This window comes from Drosophila rhopaloa, unplaced genomic scaffold, assembly GCF_018152115.1.
Source record: "Drosophila rhopaloa isolate 14029-0021.01 unplaced genomic scaffold, ASM1815211v1 contig_167, whole genome shotgun sequence".
NCBI lineage: Eukaryota > Metazoa > Arthropoda > Insecta > Diptera > Drosophilidae > Drosophila > Drosophila rhopaloa.
This window is the reverse complement of record NW_025335047.1, coordinates 531,516-553,782: the sequence shown is the minus strand read 5'-3', so window position 1 is coordinate 553,782 and position 22,267 is coordinate 531,516. Positions and strand designations below refer to the sequence as shown.

Sequence of the window (22,267 nt, the reverse complement as noted above, 5' to 3'; positions counted from 1 at the left end):
TTAGTAAATGGTAACAAATGTTTAAAATATAAATATCAACAATATGAATTATAATTTTATCTTGTGTATAAGTCATTTATTTGATAAAGAAAAGTGTGACTCCAAAGCCATATTTAGTCTAGATGTCTGATTTCAAAATTACTTCCTAGCTTGAAGGGCATTATTTTTCCTTCAATGAATCCCGCTGAGATGAACTTGCCCCCACCTTAAAACTGCTCCTGGTTGGCTTTTTTCCAGTTCAGTCCCGCTCCTTTTCATTCAAAAGAAGTACAAACAAATAACCCGAGGGGGGAGTACAGAAGTAAAAAGCATTCGACAGGCTATTGATGCTGATTTTGTAAAGATGCCGATGCCGATGCCAATGCCGGAGTCGATGCCAATGAAAATGAGAATTAAACTGGGTTGGGCATGCCCTGAGTTTGAGCCTGTGCCCCTGCGGGTTTTGGTTGCTGCTTTGTTGTGCCGTCCAGCTGGACGTACAACAAATTACAAAATGTTGTTGAAAGGCGATTTTAAAGCCCCGGCCACTTGGCACCACCCACACAGACCGCCCACTCTATTCAGGGGCCCAAGCCAAACTCGGTAAACAGAGATTACAAATGGGTGAAGTGTGGGCGCAGTGAGAACAACTAGAACTACACAAGTACAATGGGCATTGTTGGGCCGCTCACGCTAATACCGGATTCTCTTTTACATTTTGCAGATTTAAGAATTCTTAAAAGGATACCAGCAGCAGGAGCAGGAGCAGAAGCGTCGAGAAGGACCAACTTTCCACTCGAAGCGAATTAAAAGAAAAGAACTCAGCCCAACTGGAGGAGGAGCACACAAAACGGCAAAATCAATAGTGCCCAAGAAGTGTGGCCAAAGTGCTGAGTAATGTGGAGTAATGGAGACCTTTTTGCTGGCGGCGGCAACATGATGTGAAACATGGCAATCGAATCAGCCAAAGCCATTTAGGGTCATCAATTGCCAGGGTCGTGGAAAATCGGCAGCAGGAGCTCCGAACGAAGCCATATGCATCGCAGCATGGAGTGCAGGAGGACCAGGACCCCGAAGGCTCTGCCAGGTGAGTTGTCATTCCCAGGCAGCACCTGCCGCGCCGCAAAGGTGGCCAATACAAAGCTGAAATAAATTCAGCCAAGTTCGATTTGTATTTTTTTTGTTATTGGTGACTATGATCCTTTAAATAGTTTAGTTAAAAACTATCTAATTGTTAGCTCGTAAACTGACCAAATAGAAGCACCTTTTAAAGTTTTGATTCTAATTTTAACACAATGGCTTAGTTCCGGTTCAGATCACCAATTATCACCAATATATAAAAACGTAACATCTCTTATAAATACCTAATTAAGATTCCTTAATTTTACCCCTATTTCAGTCTGCTGGATGCTGCTGTGCCTGGTGGCCTGGACTTTGGCAGATGACTGGTCGCTGAGCTGCGCCTCCAACTGCACCTGCAAGTGGACCAACGGCAAGAAGTCGGCCATCTGCAGTTCCCTGCAGCTGACCACCATTCCGAACACCCTAAGCACGGAGCTCCAAGTGCTGGTGCTAAATGACAACCACATACCATATCTCAACCGGGAGGAATTCTTCACCCTGGGTCTGTTGAACCTGCAGCGCATTTACCTCAAGAAGTCCGAGGTGCAGTACATACACAAGGAGTCGTTTCGGAATCTGAAGATCCTGGTGGAGATCGACTTGTCGGACAACAAGCTGGAGATGCTCGACAAGGACACCTTCATGGGAAACGATCGTCTGAGGATACTGTATCTGAATGGGAATCCCCTCAAGCGCCTAGCTGCCTACCAGTTCCCTATTTTGCCCCACCTGCGCACCTTAGACATGCACGACTGCCTGATCTCCTACATTGATCCCATGTCCTTGGCCAATCTCAATCTGCTGGAGTTCCTCAATTTGAAGAACAACCTCCTGGAGAGCCTGAGCGAGTACGTCTTCCAGCACATGGCCAACTTAAAGACGCTCTCCTTGGAGGAGAATCCCTGGCAGTGCAACTGCAAGTTGCGAAAGTTTAGGGGCTGGTATGTTAACAGTCGCCTGAGTTCCGTGAGTCTGGTGTGCAAGGGTCCTCCGGCACAGAAGGATCGTTCCTGGGACAGTGTGGATGATGAGCTCTTTGGCTGTCCACCGAGAGTGGAGATCTTCAACAACGAAGAGGTGCAGAATATTGATGTCGGAAGTAACACCACCTTCAGTTGCCTGGTTTATGGGGATCCCTTGCCGGAGGTCGCCTGGGAACTGAACGGAAAGATCTTGGACAATGACAACGTGCTCTTCGACTCGGAGAGTATCTCCTCGGACAAGTTGTGGAGCAATCTCACCGTACTCAATGTGACTAGCCTGGATGCTGGAACCTACGCCTGCACGGGTTCAAATTCCATCGGCAGTATGACGCAGAACATCAGCATTTACCTGAGCGAAATCGTTCAGCATGTCCTGGAGAAGACACCTGAGACGTTCTGGTACTTCGGCCTTATCATGGGCATCTTCGGAACCGTCTTCCTGCTGATCTCCATCTCGTTTGTGGTCTGTCTGTGCAAACGCACCACCCGGCAGCATCGCCATGCCAACAAGGCGGGTGTGAAGTCCAGCGTGAGTTTCAATGACCAGGAAAAGAAGCTGCTGGACTCGAGTGTCACCACCACCACCAATGATCGAGGTGACAGCTATGGCATCGACAACCAGCCCACATCCATTGGTCTGAACAAGGCGGACTCGGCCGGAATGGGCTTCAACCAGATAGAGATCCATGCGGTGGAGAGTCATCGCCATGGGAGTATGTTGGTGCAGCAGCAGCCGCAACAGCAGCAGGTTGCAGGAGGTCCTGGCATGCGGCAACAGCTGATGCAGGTCAAGGATCCCACCTGCGGCATGATGAGTGTGCCCACATCGATGGCTGGCCATGCCCACTCGCATCCCGCCCAGATTTCCGAAGAGTTTCCCCTAAACGTAGGCGTTTTTCCACCGCCACCAGAGTTCTGCTCGAACATAGTACCGAATCCGGCCTTCGGGGGGAACATATTCATAAGAGTATCCGTTACCCAGGACATGCTGGACGGTGCGGACTTAAACATGTATCCGGATCTGCTGAATATTCCCAAAAGAATGCAGGATGTGCAGGAGACGGGTGCTGGTACAGTGGCCGTTCCAGAGGGTCAGTTTGCTACGTTACCCAGGCACGCAGCCAGGAGGGGTATACTGAAAAAGGACACCTCTTTGCAGCATCAGCAGCAGCAACATCAGCAGCAGCAACTCCAGCAGCAGCAGCAACTGCAACAGCAGCAGCAGCTCCAACAGCAACACCAGCAACTGCAACAGCAACATCAGCAATCCGGACTCTATACTCATGACGAAATCGTGACCTACAACCTGGAGGCCAGTGGCTATGACCCCCACCAGTCCGCGTACCACACCAATGCTCTGGAGCTGCCACCACCGCCGCCGCCGCCCGCCGTCACAGCGGTGGTGCAGTGCCACCACCCGAGTCCCAGCAACTGTGCCACCTGCATCAGCAGCGCGTCGCCGCAGCCCTCCGCCTGCCAAACGCCGCCCATCGAGGTCACGCCCATGCGGCCGCTGGACAGTTCCGCCTACCCCAAGTACGACAACATGGGACGCAGGATCACGGCAAGCGGCGGACTGGGTGGCTCCACCCTCTCCCTGCCCGATGAGGAGCGGTACGAGAACGAGACGCTCTTCGGCCAGGCGGAGGGTCCATCCAAGGGAATGCCCGAGCAGTCGCAGGATCTCCACCAGCCGCAGGAGGCGACTCAAGGCCAGGACAAGGGTGGCGGTCCTGGCGAGTTCGTGTCGCTCTAGTATTACGGTACCCAGGTGTAAATAGGTCAATAGATTCGTGTTCCCCACAACCTCTGGGAAATCCTTGGCAATCGTTTTGTTCATATCAGTTTGAGAAGCGAGTGCCCAAAACGAAAATATGTATATGTAGAACCCCACACAATCTATGGACTGCATCACAGCATCCTGAAACACTAAAAACCAATGAGCAATTCACGCCAAATCAAAAGGGTATATGGACAGGACTGTTTGGGTTTTCATTTTGAAGGATTTTTCAAATTTTAATTGCCGATCCCTCAAAATTCTTTTCACGTATGTATTGTTTATTTATTATTATTATTTGGTATATATTTGAAATTATTTATGGTTTTATATTATTTATGATTTATATTATTATCCTTCATCTTTTTTAAGTGTCATCCAAAAGAAACCAACATATTATTTTCGCTCCTAATATCTTCTTTTAAATTAGGTTTGCTTTAATCTAAGATAAAAATGGATCCCTCATATTTTTCGGTTATTTATTTAAATCAAAATTTGTAAAATTGAAAACCCAATTATTACTGACAGAAAACTCCAATCAAAATCAGAGAATTTAAGAATGTTAAGTTAACAGCGAGGCAAGCAAAGATTACAAATATTTTCCATTCGGATCGCACTCTCAGACTAGATACCGTTAAAGTCAATACTTCTGATATTTATAGTGTACTCCATTAGAGATCTCCATACTGTCCCAATCCTAGTTAGCATTCGATAGTAGTCCACTTGAAGTCTGTAAATTTATAGAGATCGATAGCGATGTATTCTAGAAGGTATAGCGACCAAAACTGATCTTCATAAGGTGTATAAGTATGATTAATCGCATATTATTGGATCCATAGCTGGTCGAGTCTTAGACATATTGCTTCTGGGGTGCTAGAGTTTTCGTGGGAGTATCCATTAACGTTTTAGAGATCAGACACTGAATAGGATTAAAATTAATTTTGGAAGGGATGAGAAGCATAAACTATGATATCTCTAGATATGCATCTATATAAAATGTTAGCCAGATCTTTATGACCCATATACATATATGCCCATATAACCATATTCGATGTGCAGTGGATATATAAATACTTTATCTAGTTTTTAGCCCCGTAAAATAGTTCCTTTCTTGTACATATGTAAATGTTTTCCCAACTGCTTAGGGACTTTTAAATCAAAATAATTTAATGCTAACTAACTAAAAAGGTGAACGTCATGCCAAATGTTTTTAAAGTCTGTTTTAACCTGTTAGCCTCATGCGATTTTTTAGACCTGTTAGAGCTATTTTCGATTATGAAACCGTAGGATTTGCTGAACACTTAGTACCTTTGATTTAGTCAATCTTAAATTTAGACCACATCTTCCGAACATACAGAATACAACACTTTCAGTTTCTCCTCCCAGTTTCCCACTCGAAATCCTGTAAGCTAAATCTAGTACACTATCTTTATAAATATCTGCATATGTTTGTACTTGTGTGTAATCTGAATGTAGAAAGAAATGAAATACAAATACGACCTAAGTGAGGCTATATCGATGTGTATATCTTATATATAGTATATATGTTCAAACATTTATCGATATCTATATAGAGGAGAGAGCACACAAGAACAGAGGCCGCATTAAATGGATTTTTTGTGTCTGTAGAAAGTTTCAAATTCGAGCTTGGTAATGTAAAATGTAAGCTATAGAAGTCAATATAAGTACACAATAAATTCTACTTACATGACCACGCCCACTCACCGCCCCCTCCGCCTGATGAATGTGTGTGTGTGTGTGTGTGCGTAATAATTAAACACATGAATGCAATGAATTACTATAATAATTATGGGAAAGTATGCTGGCAAATATTTGCACAACTTCCATGAGATTTTTACCCCTTCACCCCGTAGTTACCCCTTTTATTTGTTTTATCGCTGTTGCTGTTTAATGTGTGTTGAGTGCCGAGCGAAGGGATTTTTGTATTTTGGTATTATGAACTGAACCAGAGCAAATTTGCACGGCGCACACAAAACACGGCAAACAGAACATTCTAGTTTAAACTGAATTCCCCCGTTTTCCCTGCGTACCTCATTTTTGACAGCGCAGAATGAATGATTCAATCAAAGCATTATTTGTCCGCTCTAATGGACGGGATCTGAATCTGAATCCGAATCTGAATCTGACGGGAGGACCCTGTACATAGGCCATTTTAATTACATCATACTCGCGCGGACAGAGGCAATATTTTATTCATTTTAAATCGTTTTAACTAATTAAAACCAAATGGAAACCGCCAACAGAGCGAGAGCAAAAGACAAGTGTAAACACGCAAATAGAGTAATGGGTAATGAGAGCCCCGACTAGAGGAAATTTAAACTATGCTTTTAACTACGATTCCCATTTCCCACGACCGCCACGCGTTTTTTCCGCACGGAGATGGAAAACGTAACTATGATTTTAATTACTCTGCTCAAACGCAAATGGGAGGCACACACAGATGCAGATACCTAGATGCGAAATGTATCTGCATCCGAGTATCTGCATCTCTGGTCGGAGCATGTGGCATCCATTGAAGGGCCAAAAAAGCGGTTAAATTAACTTTTTATGAGCGCTGCGATGTGCTGCTAAAATAATTAAATTCGAATGATGAATAGTAGTAACAAATTTTGTACAATACCATAAAAAACGCATTGAATATTGCATTTTAACTTGAATTCCATTCGAAAACTGAAATTAGTCAAATCCTACCAGCCACACAGAATCCATCATGAACGTGCACACTTGTATACTCGTATACGCATTTATAAATACAAAACATCCCGACAGGACACGACTACAGTCGTCGACAGGAAACACGGATACGGACTCGGACATGACAGACCGGAATAAACGAACATTTAACAAACAATATAACCGAGAATACATTGTAATAGCATTAATAGATTGTCAAGCTTTATTACACACTATATTAACATAGATGGAATAATAATAATTATTATTATTACAGTAATAATACGAGTAACAGGCGAACACAAAGAGAAATATGAATAAATTTAATAAAACCAAAAACAAAGCCTTTCCATATATGCCTGTTTTTCCAGCTGCAATCGCCTCTTGCCAATGCCATTTACCATTTAGCATACCGTCATTATAGCCGCACAAGAACACACAAACAAGGCCAAACACACGCAAATGGGGAAAAAAGGAAAATCGATTTGATGACATTTCCATAATGGAAAACTTCGCTGCAGTCAAATCAATGTCTCTTCCTGCGCACTTGATGGAAAGTTGTCGCCAAACACTGCAGCCAACTTCCTCAATATCCTAGGCCCTGCTCCCTGCATATATCTCCCGCACTCCCCTCCCAGCCAATCTGCATAATTTGCCATGGGCCCCCGCTTCTATCACTTGTTGATCGTAAACGGTTTTTGGCATATCAAATTTCCGACTTTTGCCATTGCCATTTTGAAATGTTTGCTGGCGATAACCAAACGAACATTCGGAGCATTTCCGCGCCTAATCTCCGCTTCCCAGTGCCACCAGCCATCAGCCACCTTACAAATGCTTCAATAATGACTGCGGAGGAAGTACACTCAGAAAAATCGGCGTCTATAAGAGGGCCTTAATGCCCGAAGTACCGTTTACCGTTCAACTGGAAAATATAACTTCAAGTGACAGAAGAAAATTAAAATTGTATGCCAATCAAATGCAATGGAAGAGGCTTTTCCACTTGAATGGATATTAAAATAAAACTGAATTTACTTGGTTTTTGAATTTTTCGGAGTACATACAAATTGCATAACAAAGACATGCTTTAAATATTAGTAAAGAAATTTAGAATTGGGATCTAATGTTCTGAAATTGTAAAAAAACAATTAGTTGAAACATAAGGATCTACTGAAACTTCCTTAAAAATTAATTGAAGAAGGCTACTTTTTTCTCTCCGTGCCAAAAAGAAGCACCTCTGGCTGTAATAGCATTTTCATCTTAATGCACTCGGAGCCCATTTAGTCAAAAGTTGCCCTTGCGTCTGCGTCAGCAGCCACGTCAGCGTCATCTGCAGCTCAGCTGAGCTCCATCGGTGGCAGCACATCCTGGCCAAAACCACCAAGACCCAGAATCAGACCGAGACCAAGGAGCGGGCCTCGATTCGGGGCCCGTTGGCACCGACTTCGGCTTTGGCTTGCCTGACGTGCGGATACGTGGGCCATGTGCGGACCCTCGAGGGAATCCGATTGCCACGCATCGAGCACGTACGCCGATGTCGACAGCCGCAAACTACTGCGATTTCTAGCAGCGACCTCGCTTTCCCTAGCCCCGCCCCTCGCACTTTGTGGCTTTTCCTGGCAAGGCGCCCGCCCACTCGGAACATACACAGACAGAAAATATGGGTGTACCTTATGGGGGTAAAAAAAACTTATTATCACCGTTGAATGTGGTTCAAGTTTCCGTAAAAAATACTAATACAACATGTACAGTCAGTTGGAATACATGTGTTGATAAAAGGCAACATTGCGTATGAGTCATAATCCTGAATTTTAATGCGCAGACCCCAAAACGCAAGTATTTATTGTATACTATTACTATATCATATTTCTCTTGCTAATCCAATAAGGTTTAAAACAATTTAGTTGGTTGCTTAACTATTTGGTTGGAAAGGGATTTTGAATTTTAATCACCAATTTGCTTGACGTTTAGCAAATCAGTTTAAAGAACAATATTTTTTGCAGTGCAGCTTTCCTTGCCTTGCGTTACGTATGCAACATTCATTTTTGACAAGCATAATTTGCGGCTGGCCCAGCAGCGCAGCCATTGGGACTTTGGCCCGGCTCTCAGTCTTATGTGTTCCAGGTTATTTACAGTTTTCATGGCCCTGCACTTTTCTAATGCAAAAATGATGCACTGCACCCACGCGGCCCACGTTTGCCACCTTCTTTGGGTGGCTGGGTGGCTGGGCGACTGAGGATGTGTGTGGGCCTGCGTGTCTGTGGTCAGAGTCGAGTTGGGGTTGGGAGCATGCAGCGCAGTCAAAACATGCACTTAATGTAGCATCAGCAGGAGCCAGGAGGCCGTAGCCAGGAGGCAGAAGGCCTTTTCTACTTTTGACCGGGCTCCGCAGACGCCACACCGCAGTGGCAATGAAAGTTGGAAACCAATATTTGTGCGGGCCGTGGGCGAAAACCCAGAGGGAAGGCCAGGAGCGGTCCTTGTTTGTTCTGTCCCTAAATGGGAAATCGAGTTTGGCTCGTTTGAATCTGTGAACATTTAGGAATTGGAATGCTCGGGGGAGGAGATGAAAAAGAACGTCCACTATTACTGCATTATTTTGAGGCTATTGGGGCAAGGACGATTGAGGAAAATTAGATTTGAAAGCCAAATGATTAGTATCAACGTTGTGCCACCTTAATTAATTATTTATACTTTAAAGCCTTTTAAAACACAACTCCTTTGAAAATCACTTAAATCACATATATTTAAAAATCTATGGATTTCAGTAAGGCATCTTAACATGCCATAATATTTTATTATTTTTATTAGTTTTAATGGTTTATATGTACAAAAATTAGAAATCTTAAAAGGTGTTTTATAACAGTTTACATTTGGGATGCAAATTAAAATTTTCAAAAAACAAGCATAAACTTTTTTAGCCGATTAAATAAATTTCGGTGTTGGTACGACCTATTTATATCTTATGTAAAATTGTATTCAATTTAGTTCTATAATATTCGATAAAAAATAAGAAAGTCTACAAAAGTTGTATTCAATTGGAAATAAATTAACTCGAGTCCAGGAAACCCCTAAATACTAACTCCGCTCCTGCCTTAGGAACAAAAATAAATCTGTTTGCCAAACAGTTATTGCTCTTGTTTTTGCGCCGCTGCCACAAGCACCTCCTCCTGGTGCTCCTCACTGCGCTCCTCCTCCAAAACTAATGCCAACTTCGGCTCTGCACTCCACTCCGCACCTTTCCGTTCCGTTCCGGCTCCTTGCAATCCGATCCCCCACGCAGCTCGACCCGGCAATATGTGCGCTCATTTTATGCCCTTGCATTTGGCAACGGCTCAATAATTGGTCAGTAGATTGGGAGTGGGCGTTCAAGTGGGTGGGTGTGGGAGTGGGCGGGCCCGGGGTTAAGGATGAGGGTTATGGGCTTGTGACTCAGGTGCCCGCAAAGCTTTCTATAAATTCAAAGTCCATGGCAGTGATTATGCAAGTTGGCTAAGCCGGCGGCCATGAGGATGCACTCGATGCTCTCGATTCTAGAAGTCCTGGAATCCCAGAACTGCCGCCTGCGGCGCGAGATCTGCAAAACGAAATTGAATATGGGTTATAAATGGGACGCATCGCTAGTTTCCTGGACCCCTGCCTCTGTTCCATTTCTATTTCCATCTTCCTTTCCGCCAGAAAAACAAACAATGTCCGGACTGAAGTCCCGGATCCTAACCCCTATGGCTAGCCGAAGTGCTTCCCTATTTATGACTGCCAACGACGATGCTAAACGTATTGCTTTAAATGAATAGATGGGGTACAACAAAATACTTTAGACTAGCATATTTTTATTAAAATTAAATACTACGATGTTCAAGGTAAAGCAGTTTTAAGCCATTCTGAATTTCTATTCTTTCGAATAGTGGATGCCTGCCTTTAGTTGAAATGTATAATGTCGATAAACAAATCATATGCACAGTGAAAGCTGGCAATCCTATAAAAGAAATATTTACTTTTATGAACAATCTAAAATCTAAAATAACCAACTTTATTAAAATCTTGTAGGTAAAACTAACCAGGTATTTGCATCTCTGCCTGCCAAATCAGCTGCGAATGAGCCGGAAAAATCGCAGCCACACGCCCATTGTTCTGCTCTTCTCAGGCAAATCAATACCGCCGCTTAATGGTACATTGCACCTCGGAGAGGCGAAAGGGTGGGCGTGCCCTTTGATCACTGCGCCCTGTCCATATCCCGACCCCTTGTACAGGTGCCCCTACCTGGCCATTGATTAAAGTGGTTCCTTTGCAAATTTATGTTCGGAATATTAACAGAATTGCTCCCCGAGGAAAACTCCCCAGCCACTCTCACTCGAAAAAAAGAAAAACTTTTTCCACAATGTACTCGTGTACTGCTCACACACAAACGGGCAATCATATGAAAAAGGGGCCAAGGCAACTTTTTTAACAGTTTTTTGGATTTTGGAATACAAATTATGTAAGTAATCTCAATTTATTGATATATGGAGATGCATGTTTACACGTGGCCAGCAGCAGCTCGACAATGTCGCTGTTTTGGGATCCGGGAATGGGGTGTATTATAGGTGGGAGCCGAATAGGTTGCTCAGGGGGAGGGGGTTTCAGGCCATGTCTGCCCGAGTGTGACCCTTATGAATGGGCCAACTTTTGTCTTTCTTCGTCGCATTTTATACCCTCGCAGCATTATAATTTGCCATGAATATATGAAAACCGTTTGTAGAAGTTCAACCGTTGTGGGGTCCTTGGGTCACAGTCACAGCCCACCACCCACTTCGCCGGGGATTGTCAGCCTGGGAAATGGTTTATGTAATGGGATTCATAACTTGTTTACCTGCCAGCAGGGTTATATCTAGACGGGGACTGTTGCCAGTTGCCAGAGAAAGTCCAGGTCCAGGTCTCGTCGGCGCAGCCTTTTAATTTTAATTAAACTCCTCGAATTGCCATAAAAGATTTTTCGTGAAGCTGCCCAATGATTTATGGCAGTTTCAAGGTTACTCGCTCCATTATAAATTCATGTAAATGCTTCTGAATTTTTGGTCATAATTTAGCTCATTATTTTCCAAAGCCAAATTAGAGCAGATCATCGCATAAAACCGAACTTAATTACCTGAAATTATGATGCATGCCTAGTCCCACTATCCGCCTGATTTATTTTTATGGCCTCTAGTGTTTTCCACATTAATCCCTTACTAGTAGTAGATTTAGAGCTCTTTATTGCATTACAAGATAATCATTAATTAAAACTTAATAAGTTTTTATTAAAGAATGATTAATGCGAAACATTTGTTCACTTGGCCAATATAATAACTTTATAATTTATTCTACGTTTGAATTGTACATTTTAATTAAAACTGAGTCACGAATTTTTGGAGGGACACTAACTTTAAATTTAGGTGCTGTTTTGGGACAATGAACATTTAAAAATAGCCACGTAAACAAAGACAATAAGAGAAGCAAAACACAAACTTGTAGAGGTTTGTGGTAACGTTGTGGGTACCAAGTACGACGAGTTTCATAGAGAGTTTCTTTAATTAATTCAAATCCAGTTTTAAATAGCAAAGTAATCTTCCAACCAATATGGCCAACTTTTTTGCTTACCCAAGTTACACTCCCAGACAGCGTTGCCAACTGTAGATTGAGAGCGAACAAGGAATTTCGGTATTTTTTTGCATAAAGATGCAGGCACACTTGGCCGTAGAAGAGCGTACATTGGGAAAAATAAACTACAAGGAAACCGTTAATTAAACTAGGAAAGCGCTGTGTTACATCAATTCAGAAAGACGAAAGCGGGATGCACTAAACCCGGAAGTCTCGAGATCCGGTTTCTGGAGGCGGCGGACTTGGTGTCACCCAGGACTTGGTGGCGGAGATTTTCCGCTTGCAACCGAGAGAAATTGGTGAGCACAAGGGAATTCTCTTGGCCTTTCCCCACTTCCCCCTTCTCGCTCACAAATTGAGCATGCAGAATAAATAACACAGAAACACAGAATTTATCGACTGCACATTTTTTGCAGATACCCCGGCAAAAGAATCTCGCCCAGAAAACGATCGTCCCGAAATAAATCGTATTAGTTCCTGTTCCGGCTTGGAAAATGACAGCGGAAGAGTGGCCACAGTAAGGCCTCCCTAGCGTGTATTTCGCAGGTGGGTAATATTAAATGGACATGGAAATGTAAATGGCCAGGAAGTGAGAAGATAAACACGCTGCAAACACTCGCTGAAGTTGTGCAAGTGACGCAAAAAAAACGGCAAACAAAAACACGCACGATATCGTGACACTTTGCATTTATACATAGACTTGCCATTTGGCGAATTCGTCACATTTCGCACACTTCAGCGAGTATGGTTGCTATGGTATATCATCATATTGCGGTTTTTGAATCCACCCACCTGATTTTATGTACAAACAACTCTGCCTCTCAAACTCTTTAGTTTCTAAATCTCTTTATAGTTTATTAATTGTATTATTTAAGTAAGCTTCAACACTTCATCAACAGAATCTCTCCTTTTCAGTTATTTTTTTCAACGAATCATGTTTTATTTAAACACAGCTTACGTGAGTTATGGCATTTTCAATTTTTCATATAATCTGCTTAATCTTTGCATGTTCTTGTTATTTTTAAGTACTTAAAATATAACACAAGGATACAGCGTAGTTTACTTCCGAAATTTTTTTTTATAGTTTTGAATCTGCAATAGCTCAAAAAGTATTAAAAATAAGTAAGTCAATCTAAAGTTAATAGAGCAACAAAACATATCTGAATATAAATTTAAAATGGGCATTTATTTAAAATTTTATTTTTTCCAAAATGTACTTGTGGCTAGCCAGTTCTAAACCAATTTGGCTTATAAAGTAACTCCTTTTCAGTCTTTCGCAGAGCATGGAAAGCACGGATAGTAGTGACAGCAGTGGGGACAGTTTAAAATCCATTCCCCGACCGGACTTCGAGGCCTTATCCGCCATCGACAGCCCCCAACCGCAGTTGCAGTTCCAGAGCTCCTCGCTGGATGAGCACATCGAGATGGAGTCGGTTACCGTGCCCAGCAAGCGCCAAAAGTACGTGGTCAGTGCCCCTCCGGGATCGGCCAACGGCAGCAGCCCATCCTCGAGCTCGAGTCCCTCGAACGTCAACGTGGGCACCTCACTCACTATGAAGCTGACCAAAGTCCAGCCGCAACAACAAGCAGCAGCGCGGGGTTCCATGCCCAACAACAAGGCCAAAGTGGCCAAGGAGATGCTCGCCCTACAGCGGTCTCACATCGAATCCGAGGTTCTAAGCAACTTTGTAACCGAGGTCGCAAAGCTGAAGCGCCGGAAGTCGCGCTATGCGCCCGGGAATCTTGCAACTCAGGCATCAGGCGGAGAGCTGTCGCGCAGCTTAAACGCCCCCTCAAAACACGAACAAAAATCTCGCAAGGTGGCGCTCAAGCGCAGCAAGAGCATTCCCGCTCCTTTTCTAGACTCGGACGACGACTGGCAGGATGACGATATCGAGAGCGGCATAAAAAACTGCAGGCCACGAGGACGCTCAATGGCCTTTGATAATGGCGAGCGGTTGGCTGAGCTGAATGTGGAAGACAGCAACAGCAGTCCTCTGGAACCAATCCTCACTCGCTGCCGATCCCGCAGCAAAACCCTCTCCCTGAGCAACAGCTGGAGCAACGACGAGAAAGCACCGAGGCGAAAAAACTTACGCAACGAGAACGATGAGTTCGCCAAAAAGAACAGTGCTTTTCTTGATCTCGTCTTGCACGATGACCAGGGATCGGAGCTGATGCTGAATATCACTGGTGAAGACGAGGGCGATGCCGATGGCGACGTCGACATGGGATGGCCCAGCGGCGAGCTGGAGGCCAACAGCTCGCTCTTCTCAGCCAAAACCCAGGAGGAGGAGGCGGCCGAGCGACTGCGTCTCATCTGGCAGGAGCCTCCCATGGTGAGTGTTTCCAATAAAATCTTTGAAGTTCAGTTCAGCATCCCAAATATCCTAGAATTTTAAACAGCGTAATCTTCATAAATTGTATCACTTAGAATGTATACCTTTGAATTTCAGTACCTTTTCATAAAGATTTCACATAATTTGATCAACAAATAAGAACATATATAACGTTTATACATTTATTTATTTGTATACAAATTTACCTATTTGTATTAGTCATAGCGATTCGTATATTATCAAACCCCTCTTAGGTTGAGATGAACATGTATATATAGAGTCGTTTGTATGTCTATTTATAAATCAATGGTGATGATTTGTTTAAGATTTGAGTGCCCTTTCCGGCCAAATAAATTATAAAATACATTTTTCGTCATTTTAAAGCCCTACTAATGTTTTGCAATTCTCCATTATAGACTGGCTGGGACCCTTTCTGCTGGAAGTGCCGGGAGTGCGGCAAGCTGATGCCCTGCTCCAAGTGCCTGCGGTCCTTCCACACATACTGCGTGCGACCCGCCACCACTAAGTTCGACTCCTCATGGAAGTGCCCCGAATGTCAGGTGATCGAGGCAGCGCCCAAGAGGTGACCTTCTAACATTCCCGTATAAGCAGAACTCGTTGGTAAAACGATTTTTGTATATTCCAGGTTGCGGCGTAATGGTGTTTCCGTGGATCTTCTCAGCCAGCTGCTCTCCTTCGCCCTGGACCGCATGAAGCATGTGCGCGGGGTGAGTGATTATACTAATTTTGGGGGCCATTAATATCCCATCAGTTTTGTATGTACTGCCCCTTGTCGAGATTTCATTAGCTTCTCACACGTCGCTCACTGTTCAAAAAGTCACGCGAAAGTATTGTGCGGTCAAAGTAATAGCACAATAGCGATTTATCATCAATATCATATTGATTAATCATGGATGCAAACTCAAAATGTTACCCCCAAAATCAAGCATAAAAGCTTTCCTAATTAATTAGAGGCATCGTTATTGCATTTAAGGGTGCCATTTTTGTGCCCGCAGCTGAAATTGATATGGATTGCGGGTCTGTGCTTTTGCGCTCTTTGCCGCCTCCACTCGCTTCCACTGCAGACCCAGTTTTTTCTCTTGCTCAGTATTCCCAGCAGATAGACACCTGAAATGTCTCGCTGACTCGCTGGGTTATTGGGTTCCAAGTTCACTTTGCGGTCCCTTGACCCTTCGGCTACAGCTCCACATCTCGCCATCCGCCACTAGCTCCACTTCATCGGAGCTGTTTAACGGCTCACGTGGTTTATTTCTCTGCGTTTACTTATCTGCCAGTCGACTGCGATGGTCAAAGGCCTGCTTGTGTGGCTAATGGATGACTGGGCTTGTGTTTGTGAGGGCCTCGTGTACATGATAATGAGGTTTAATGGTTTGAGCTACGCAAATGGTTTGTTCAATTCTGAGATGGGGCTACATTGAAGGTTAATTTACAAATAATTACATCGTAGAATTATGAATGTTCTTCAAAAACTGATATTTTACTTATTATTTATTTCCAAGAGAATGAGAATAAAATATATAAATATAACGAATAGACTTTAACTATTATTCTGCAAAGCTTAATAACACAAAATAACTTAGCAGTTGACATGGTTTCATGTATTAATCCATGATGTAATAGTGGCTCTGCTTCGTTTAATTAAGATTTTTATTATACCCATTTTATGTGCGGACATGAGTCAAATTTTGTTTTCCTGTCTATAAAGAAATATGCTTGCGAATGATAAAATAAATTAATTAATAAGTTTATTATTATTGGCGCTTGGCCAGTAACCAACCAGACCAAGCTGAATAGCTAAACAAAATAGCTCCCGCTTACAGTCGTACCATGTACCATGTTTTGTTTTTTGATTTCATCTACAAGAAGGCAGACATAATTGAAGTACAAGAAAAGCAAAAAAATCTAGACAACAACATACATTCTGCAGTTCCTTAAAATATTTTTAATAATATGATGTATAATCATGATTTTGGAAATATTTACACGGAATGGAATGGAATTTTTTTTAATTGGCTTACAGAGTAGCAGGTATTGGATAATCGTGCCAGTCGACCATAACGTTCCTTCTTGATTGTTGACTATACATAATCTCTGGTTTCTATTGATACCGAGTTTGGCGTATATGTAAACTCCAGAAGCAGGAAGACGAGAAAGGAGCAACAGCAAATAGCAATAATTTATATTTGCTCGGCTCGTTCTCATTCTCATTTCCTGCCTTGCCGCCTGACCTCTTTCTCCATCCCTCGCGTTAAGGCCTGGGCATACATATGCATTGCCCACGTATATATTTGGGGGACAAGCGAGAACTTGTTTTCAGCCGATAGAAACTCGTGGAACGAACGCTCTCTTCGCCGCGCGAGATGAATTCGCCACCGTCACTTATGCACCCCTCTCCCCTTTCGAATTCATCTTCATCCGCAGGCCCACAAGCTCCGTTCGCCGCAAGAGGTCTTCCCGCTGACGTACAAGAAGTACTTTGTGAACCCGGTGAGTTTCGACAGTCTGGCGCAGTGCATCCGTAGGGGGGCTTATCAGAGCACCGAGGAGTTTCTCTGCGAGGTCAAGTGGATCCAGCACAACGCTCTCATCCTGGACGCCGGCGGTGAGTTTATGATCATTAATGAATTGATTTGGGTGGATGCTTTTTCTAATTGCCTGAAAAGCTTTTGCTTGTTGCGGCAAAATAAAAAACTCGTTAAAAGTTAGCTTATTAAAGGGAAATAATTTATTTACTTACGTATATTTTTGCCTCTATCATCCAAACAATTTTGTTTTTTAACAATTGAAAATTTGAGTTAAAGTTATTATTCCGATTTAATTATCTATACTGGCTAATTAATTCCAACCCTGAAATCTATAATTGAATTATTCACTCAAACATATTCTGATTAATGACTCATTTGTTGCAGATGCCAAAGTGGAACAGGCTTCAAAGGCCGTAGTAAAGGTGTGCCGGCAGGAGGCCAATGAAATCGACACCTGTCCAGAGTGCTACTTGAACGCCAACTCCAGCGACGAGTGGTTTGTGAAGGTGTGCCGGCATCCGCATCTCTTGCTCTGGGCCAAGCTGAAGGGATTTCCCTACTGGCCCGCCAAGGCGATGGGCTCATCGACCTCAGCGCTGGTCAATGTTCGCTTCTTTGGCAAACACGATCGAGCTTTTGTGCCTGTAAAGGACTGCTTCCTGTACTCGGCTCAGAATCCGAACACACAAACCAGCAGGAGATCAGCAAGGGATTTGGCGGAATGTATTCGGGAGGTTGAGGTGCACATCGACCACATCAAGCGCAAGATTGGCGCCTTCAATTACGCAGCTTATCGCACCGCGTACGATCCGCTGGAAGAGCAACAGCAGCTGGAGCAGATGATGCCCGGCGTGTATGCGGCCATCGATCGGGAACTTGAGCCGGCCAATAAAACGCCCCTGCAGTTCCTCATCCGCAAGACGGCGGGCGATAAGCTGTCGATAGTGAAGAAAACCAAGACCACGGAGTCGGGCAACGAATCAGATCAGTCGCCCAGCCCCTCGAAAAAGCTTCCGGAGGTTGACAGTGTTCCGTTATTAGGGCCGGGATCCAGCGAGCATTCCAAGCTCAAGAGCAACAACTATGAGGTTATATCCAGATCTGGTGAATCTCTGACTGACTCTCGATGCAAAGTGCTGCTCAAAAGAAAATCTCTGGCTGCCAAGACAAATTCGGAGACTGTGGAAGCTCCGGAAGCCATTGCCACCAAACGAAAGCATTCTCTGAGCGATGCCAGCTTTACCAGCGAATCCAGCGACCATAAACGGAAGTCAAAGCATGCCAGGAAACAACAAGATCAAGATAAGCAAGTTGGAGGGCAAGGAAAAGCAACCGAACCCTCCGAGGCTCCGAACAGTTTGGCACAGGAAAATAAATCACGAGATCCAGAGTCGGCCAAAGACTCTTCTGTAAAAGAAAATATTAACACTTCAACAGGAACTTCATCTGCCACTGTTGTTTCTGTGATGGAGTTGGTACAGCGTCGCCAGGGCGTCACCATCACCAAGATCCCACGCGAACAGCAGCAGGGGGCGGTCTCAGAAGACCTGGCAGCCGTTACAGCTCTTCCTCCAAGCGCTCCCCCGTCCACAGCTACACCTCCTCCTCCGACTTCGGTAACCAAGCAGATTTCTTCAAAACGAGTTGATACAACGAACCCAAAACAATCTGAGGTTGAGAAACAGCAGCAGCAACTTATCAAGAAAGTTATTCCATTTATTGAAATTAAAACGGAAGTCATGTCGGAAGCAGAAGAAGATGAAATAGAAACTAGGCCATCGGCTACACAGCCTTTAACTGAGCAACTTCCCATGCAGCAGGAGCCGAGTCAGAGGATCAGGGTGCAGCAAGAACCTGTCCCTGTGCCGGCTCCCCAACCCGAACCAATTGAACATCCAATTCTTGAGGTAGTCAAAATCAAGGAGGAGATTCTCAGTGAGGATGAAATGGAAATAGATCAGAACAATATTAGTCAACGGTTTGAAACAATGCCACCCATGCCACTGCCTATGCCCCCGCCTCCTCCCTTGCCGCCACGAGAAGAGACTCCCGCCACAAATGACCTGGTTCGATTTGTAGGCGATACCACCATCCAGAGGGTGACCCACAAGCAGGGAGTTAAAACAACGGACACAGCCGCAAAACGAAAGGGCGCGCAACATAATGTCCTGCCAGCTGTTCCCCAGGTATCCTCTCCGGCTCACTCGCCAGTCCAAGCATCCGCACCATCTCCTTCGGCCTCCCCAAAGCCAATTACCCCGTTTGTGGGCAGCAAGCCAGCACCACAGGGAAATTCATTCAAGGGGAAGTCACCGTCACAACAGCAATCCCGGGTTAAAACAGACCGTGCACCGAATCCGTCTTCCCCACCAGGAACGGCACCTGCCACCACCACGTCGTCTTTGCTCCGATCCAACATGGTGGTGATTCCTGTTGAGCAGGCGGGCATCTGCAATCCGCACAGTCCCATGACGATCCCGATTCCACCGTTGAGAGCAGTTTCCAAAAGCACGCTCCAAAATACTTCAACGCTTCCAACGCACTCTCCCGTTCCGTCGACTTGCCAACCCATTAGCTCTGTATCAATGCCGCCGCCATTAGCCGGCTTGAGTATTCCTCAAATAGCCATCCCCACAACACAAGAGCCCACGGTAAACAGTGGAGAGCAGGTTGGACTGCTGGCTAGCGCTTTGAACGGACTAGCAAGCGAATCTGTCCCTAGTGAGCCTATCCCTAATGAGCCCATAACATCGGGCCTGGCCACGGCTTGGAGTGAGTTGCTCCTGCGCTCCGGTGCACCAAAGCTGGTGGCTCGTCCTTGCGGGCCACTCCGGTCGGATGGCTCCCAGATCTACCCCTCTCAAGCTGGGCCCGTCTCGCAAAAACTTAAGGAGAATGCGCACAAGGTATGTTTGTTTGTAAACATTATTTTGTTAAGGTTTTTTATATTTCCGCTATTGGCACCCGCAGATCACGGACTACTTCATCTCTGTCATAGAGGACACGCTCAGCGACATGGCCACAGGAGATCAAAGCGTCCTACAGGCCCGAATCGCCGGCCTGTCACTGGAGAACGAGCGCCTGAAGCAGCACTACGACCGCCAGATGAGCGACTTGCAGCGCACTAGCGAACTTATGATCGCCGAAATGCGTAAGACATTGGAGCAGGAGCACAAGCGCGTGATCAGCGATCTGCGCCAGCAAAACGCCCTCGAGCGGATACGGGCGGTCGACGAGGCGAAGAAGAAGCAGTGGTGCGCAAATTGCATGCGGGAGGCACAACTGTACTGTTGCTGGAACACCTCTTACTGCGATTATCCCTGCCAGCAGATGCACTGGCCCAGACACTCGGCCTCCTGTGGTCAAGCGGTCCAGGTGCCACTCGCAACTCCAGTTCCACCTGCAGCCTCCGCTCCCGTAATCGAACCTGGCCGATCCAAATCCAAAGCAGCAATGCCCACAGCGACACCACCATCAGCCAGTCCCAGTCCCAGCTCCCAAATAACTCGAACAGCGACCGTCTGTACACCTGCTGCTCCTGTTGCCAGCGTACCGAGCTCTAAGAAGTGGCCGCCCATGATGACGTTAATTAACCAGCCGAATTCGGATGCCGTGCTAAAGCTGCCCGCCACTACATATCTGCGGCAAGTTGTCACGACGCCGATGTCAGCTACGGTGACGACTTCACCACCTGTTAATAACAACAGCAGCAGCAATAACGTAATTATGACACCCTCACCATCGACGGGAAATCACATGGCCAATCTCTTGCCCGCTCAGCGGAATCTCCCCCACTTTAACCCCAAACCCGCCAGCCAGACGATGCCTGTGCAGCGCTTTAATATACCCGTAAGTTATTTGTAAACAAGTACTGCGAACAAGCTAATTCACTTTTTGTTTGTTTATTAGTTACCCATCACCGTGAGCACGAATGCGGCCTTTCTAATGGCCGAGCAGCATCAGAAGCAGTTACCAAAAGCAACTGGTCGCAACTCTTCAAAAAACAACAGCCGAATGCGCCAAATTTACAGCAGCAATACCAGCAGTAGTACCAGCCACAGCAATCCGCAGGTTATGCGCCAGAATCAAATGAGTCAATTGTTCCACCCATAAAGAGAGACTGCCTGTAATTCAGGAAACAATTTCTTTGATATTCCGAAGAAACTCAGAAACAGATTCATTAAATTGAACGATCACCAAACATCAACTTGAACTTTACATACATATTTAACTTAATTCCCTCACGCGCAGCTATGGACGGTAATTTGTTTTTAGATTAAGAGACCCCAAATTGAACACCGCTAAAAGACGAAAGTGTAAAGAAATATTACCATTTACTAATTAGGTTAAGGATATAGATTTTGATGTATGTTATTGTAGTCCCGCTGGTTTTACTGTAACTTAACCATCTAGTAAGTAAGAACGATTGTGAAGCCATGAGATGGACTTTTGCACGAACTTAGCGACTAGTAGTCCATAAGATCATCCCACTTTTCATTTAAAGCATACTGTAAATTGTTTCTATCATATATTTTCCATACATTTTATGTATATTTAAAGCAAAGCTACAAAGTGAATTAAGAATAAACAATAAATTACATTTTTGGCCAGTGGCAAAGTTCTCTGCTTGAGGCAACGCCATTAGGCCGAACACACTTTTCCCTAGATAAATTTAGAGATTTCTGTATTCTATACTCCAGACGACCAGAAACGTTGATGCCGTCTGAACGGCACTTGATTGGAGATGTGCGCGTGTCATCCTTTTTTGGCTCGCCCCATGCAAACATAATTGACTTTCGTGCCTGACGTGCCTAATTCGTGACACGAACAAAAAAACAATGGGTTTGCCCACCTCTAGTTTCAGCTAAGTTGGAAACTAACGGTAGCCTTCCAATGGAAGTCCGCTGTGTGGCGGCCATTATGAAAAGAACAGCTGATCGGTCGACACTTGCTCATATTGCTGGTCACTTTTTGAGGTTTCTGTTCGCCTGGTACTTCAAAATCAGGAATTGACAATTTCTATGGGAAATACTTGATTTGTTGATTCCGTTTAGACGGGCCAAATGTATATTTTCCCATTTAAAGCACCAAGCGAACATAATCGCTAGTAGGACTTTCGGTGAAATAAATTTTTAAACGGCAGCATTCACATTCTAGGAATTTTGGTCGCCTGGTGTCAAAAATCGGCTTTTTGATCAGCTTGGGTTTGAGTTG

At 44.6% G+C, this 22,267-nt stretch overlaps 2 protein-coding genes across 4 annotated transcripts in view; both read left to right on the top strand.

Moving 5' to 3' along the window:
• Positions 1-10,998, top strand: part of LOC108045101 — a 48,714-nt gene extending 37,716 nt beyond the window's left edge. The window contains exons 4-6 of one of the 2 annotated variants that reach the window (XR_001769327.2): positions 704-1,066; positions 1,379-4,131; positions 10,600-10,998. Coding sequence is in view for 1 of the 2 variants with exons in the window: in XM_017124297.2 (XP_016979786.1) it covers positions 1,015-1,066; positions 1,379-3,840 (2,514 nt within the window). In the remaining variant the exon portion in view is untranslated. Of the gene's footprint in view, positions 1-703; positions 1,067-1,378; positions 6,888-10,599 lie in introns of those variants that run through there. The other variant, XM_017124297.2, reaches the window with a different exon arrangement.
• Positions 10,999-12,600: 1,602 nt separating this feature from the next.
• On the top strand, positions 12,601-21,724 carry LOC108045100 (protein kinase C-binding protein 1). Of its 2 annotated transcripts, none has more exons than XM_017124295.2 (8): positions 12,601-12,714; positions 13,439-14,507; positions 14,924-15,090; positions 15,154-15,235; positions 16,950-17,130; positions 17,438-19,959; positions 20,024-20,902; positions 20,963-21,724. In XM_017124295.2, the coding sequence occupies exons 2-8, from the start codon at positions 13,452-13,454 to the stop codon at positions 21,164-21,166; spliced, it is 5,091 nt and encodes a 1,696-aa protein (XP_016979784.2). In that variant the 5' UTR covers positions 12,601-12,714; positions 13,439-13,451; the 3' UTR covers positions 21,167-21,724. The 2 variants fall into 2 exon arrangements, with proteins under 2 accessions (XP_016979784.2, XP_016979785.2); XM_017124296.2 differs by having other exon boundaries at positions 12,623-12,714; positions 13,449-14,507.
• Positions 21,725-22,267: the final 543 nt, after the last annotated feature.

What these genes read in the sequence shown, in the direction of transcription:
- LOC108045100 (XM_017124295.2), top strand. Translation starts at nt 13,452, where the DNA reads ATGGAAAGCACGGATAGTAGTGACAGCAGTGGGGACAGTTTAAAATCC. An exon ending in GCATGAAGCATGTGCGCGGG is followed by an intron (nt 15,236 to 16,949) that starts GTGAGTGATTAT and finishes CTTCATCCGCAG; the next exon opens with GCCCACAAGCTCCGTTCGCC. An exon ending in TGCAGCGCTTTAATATACCC is followed by an intron (nt 20,903 to 20,962) that starts GTAAGTTATTTG and finishes TTTGTTTATTAG; the next exon opens with TTACCCATCACCGTGAGCAC.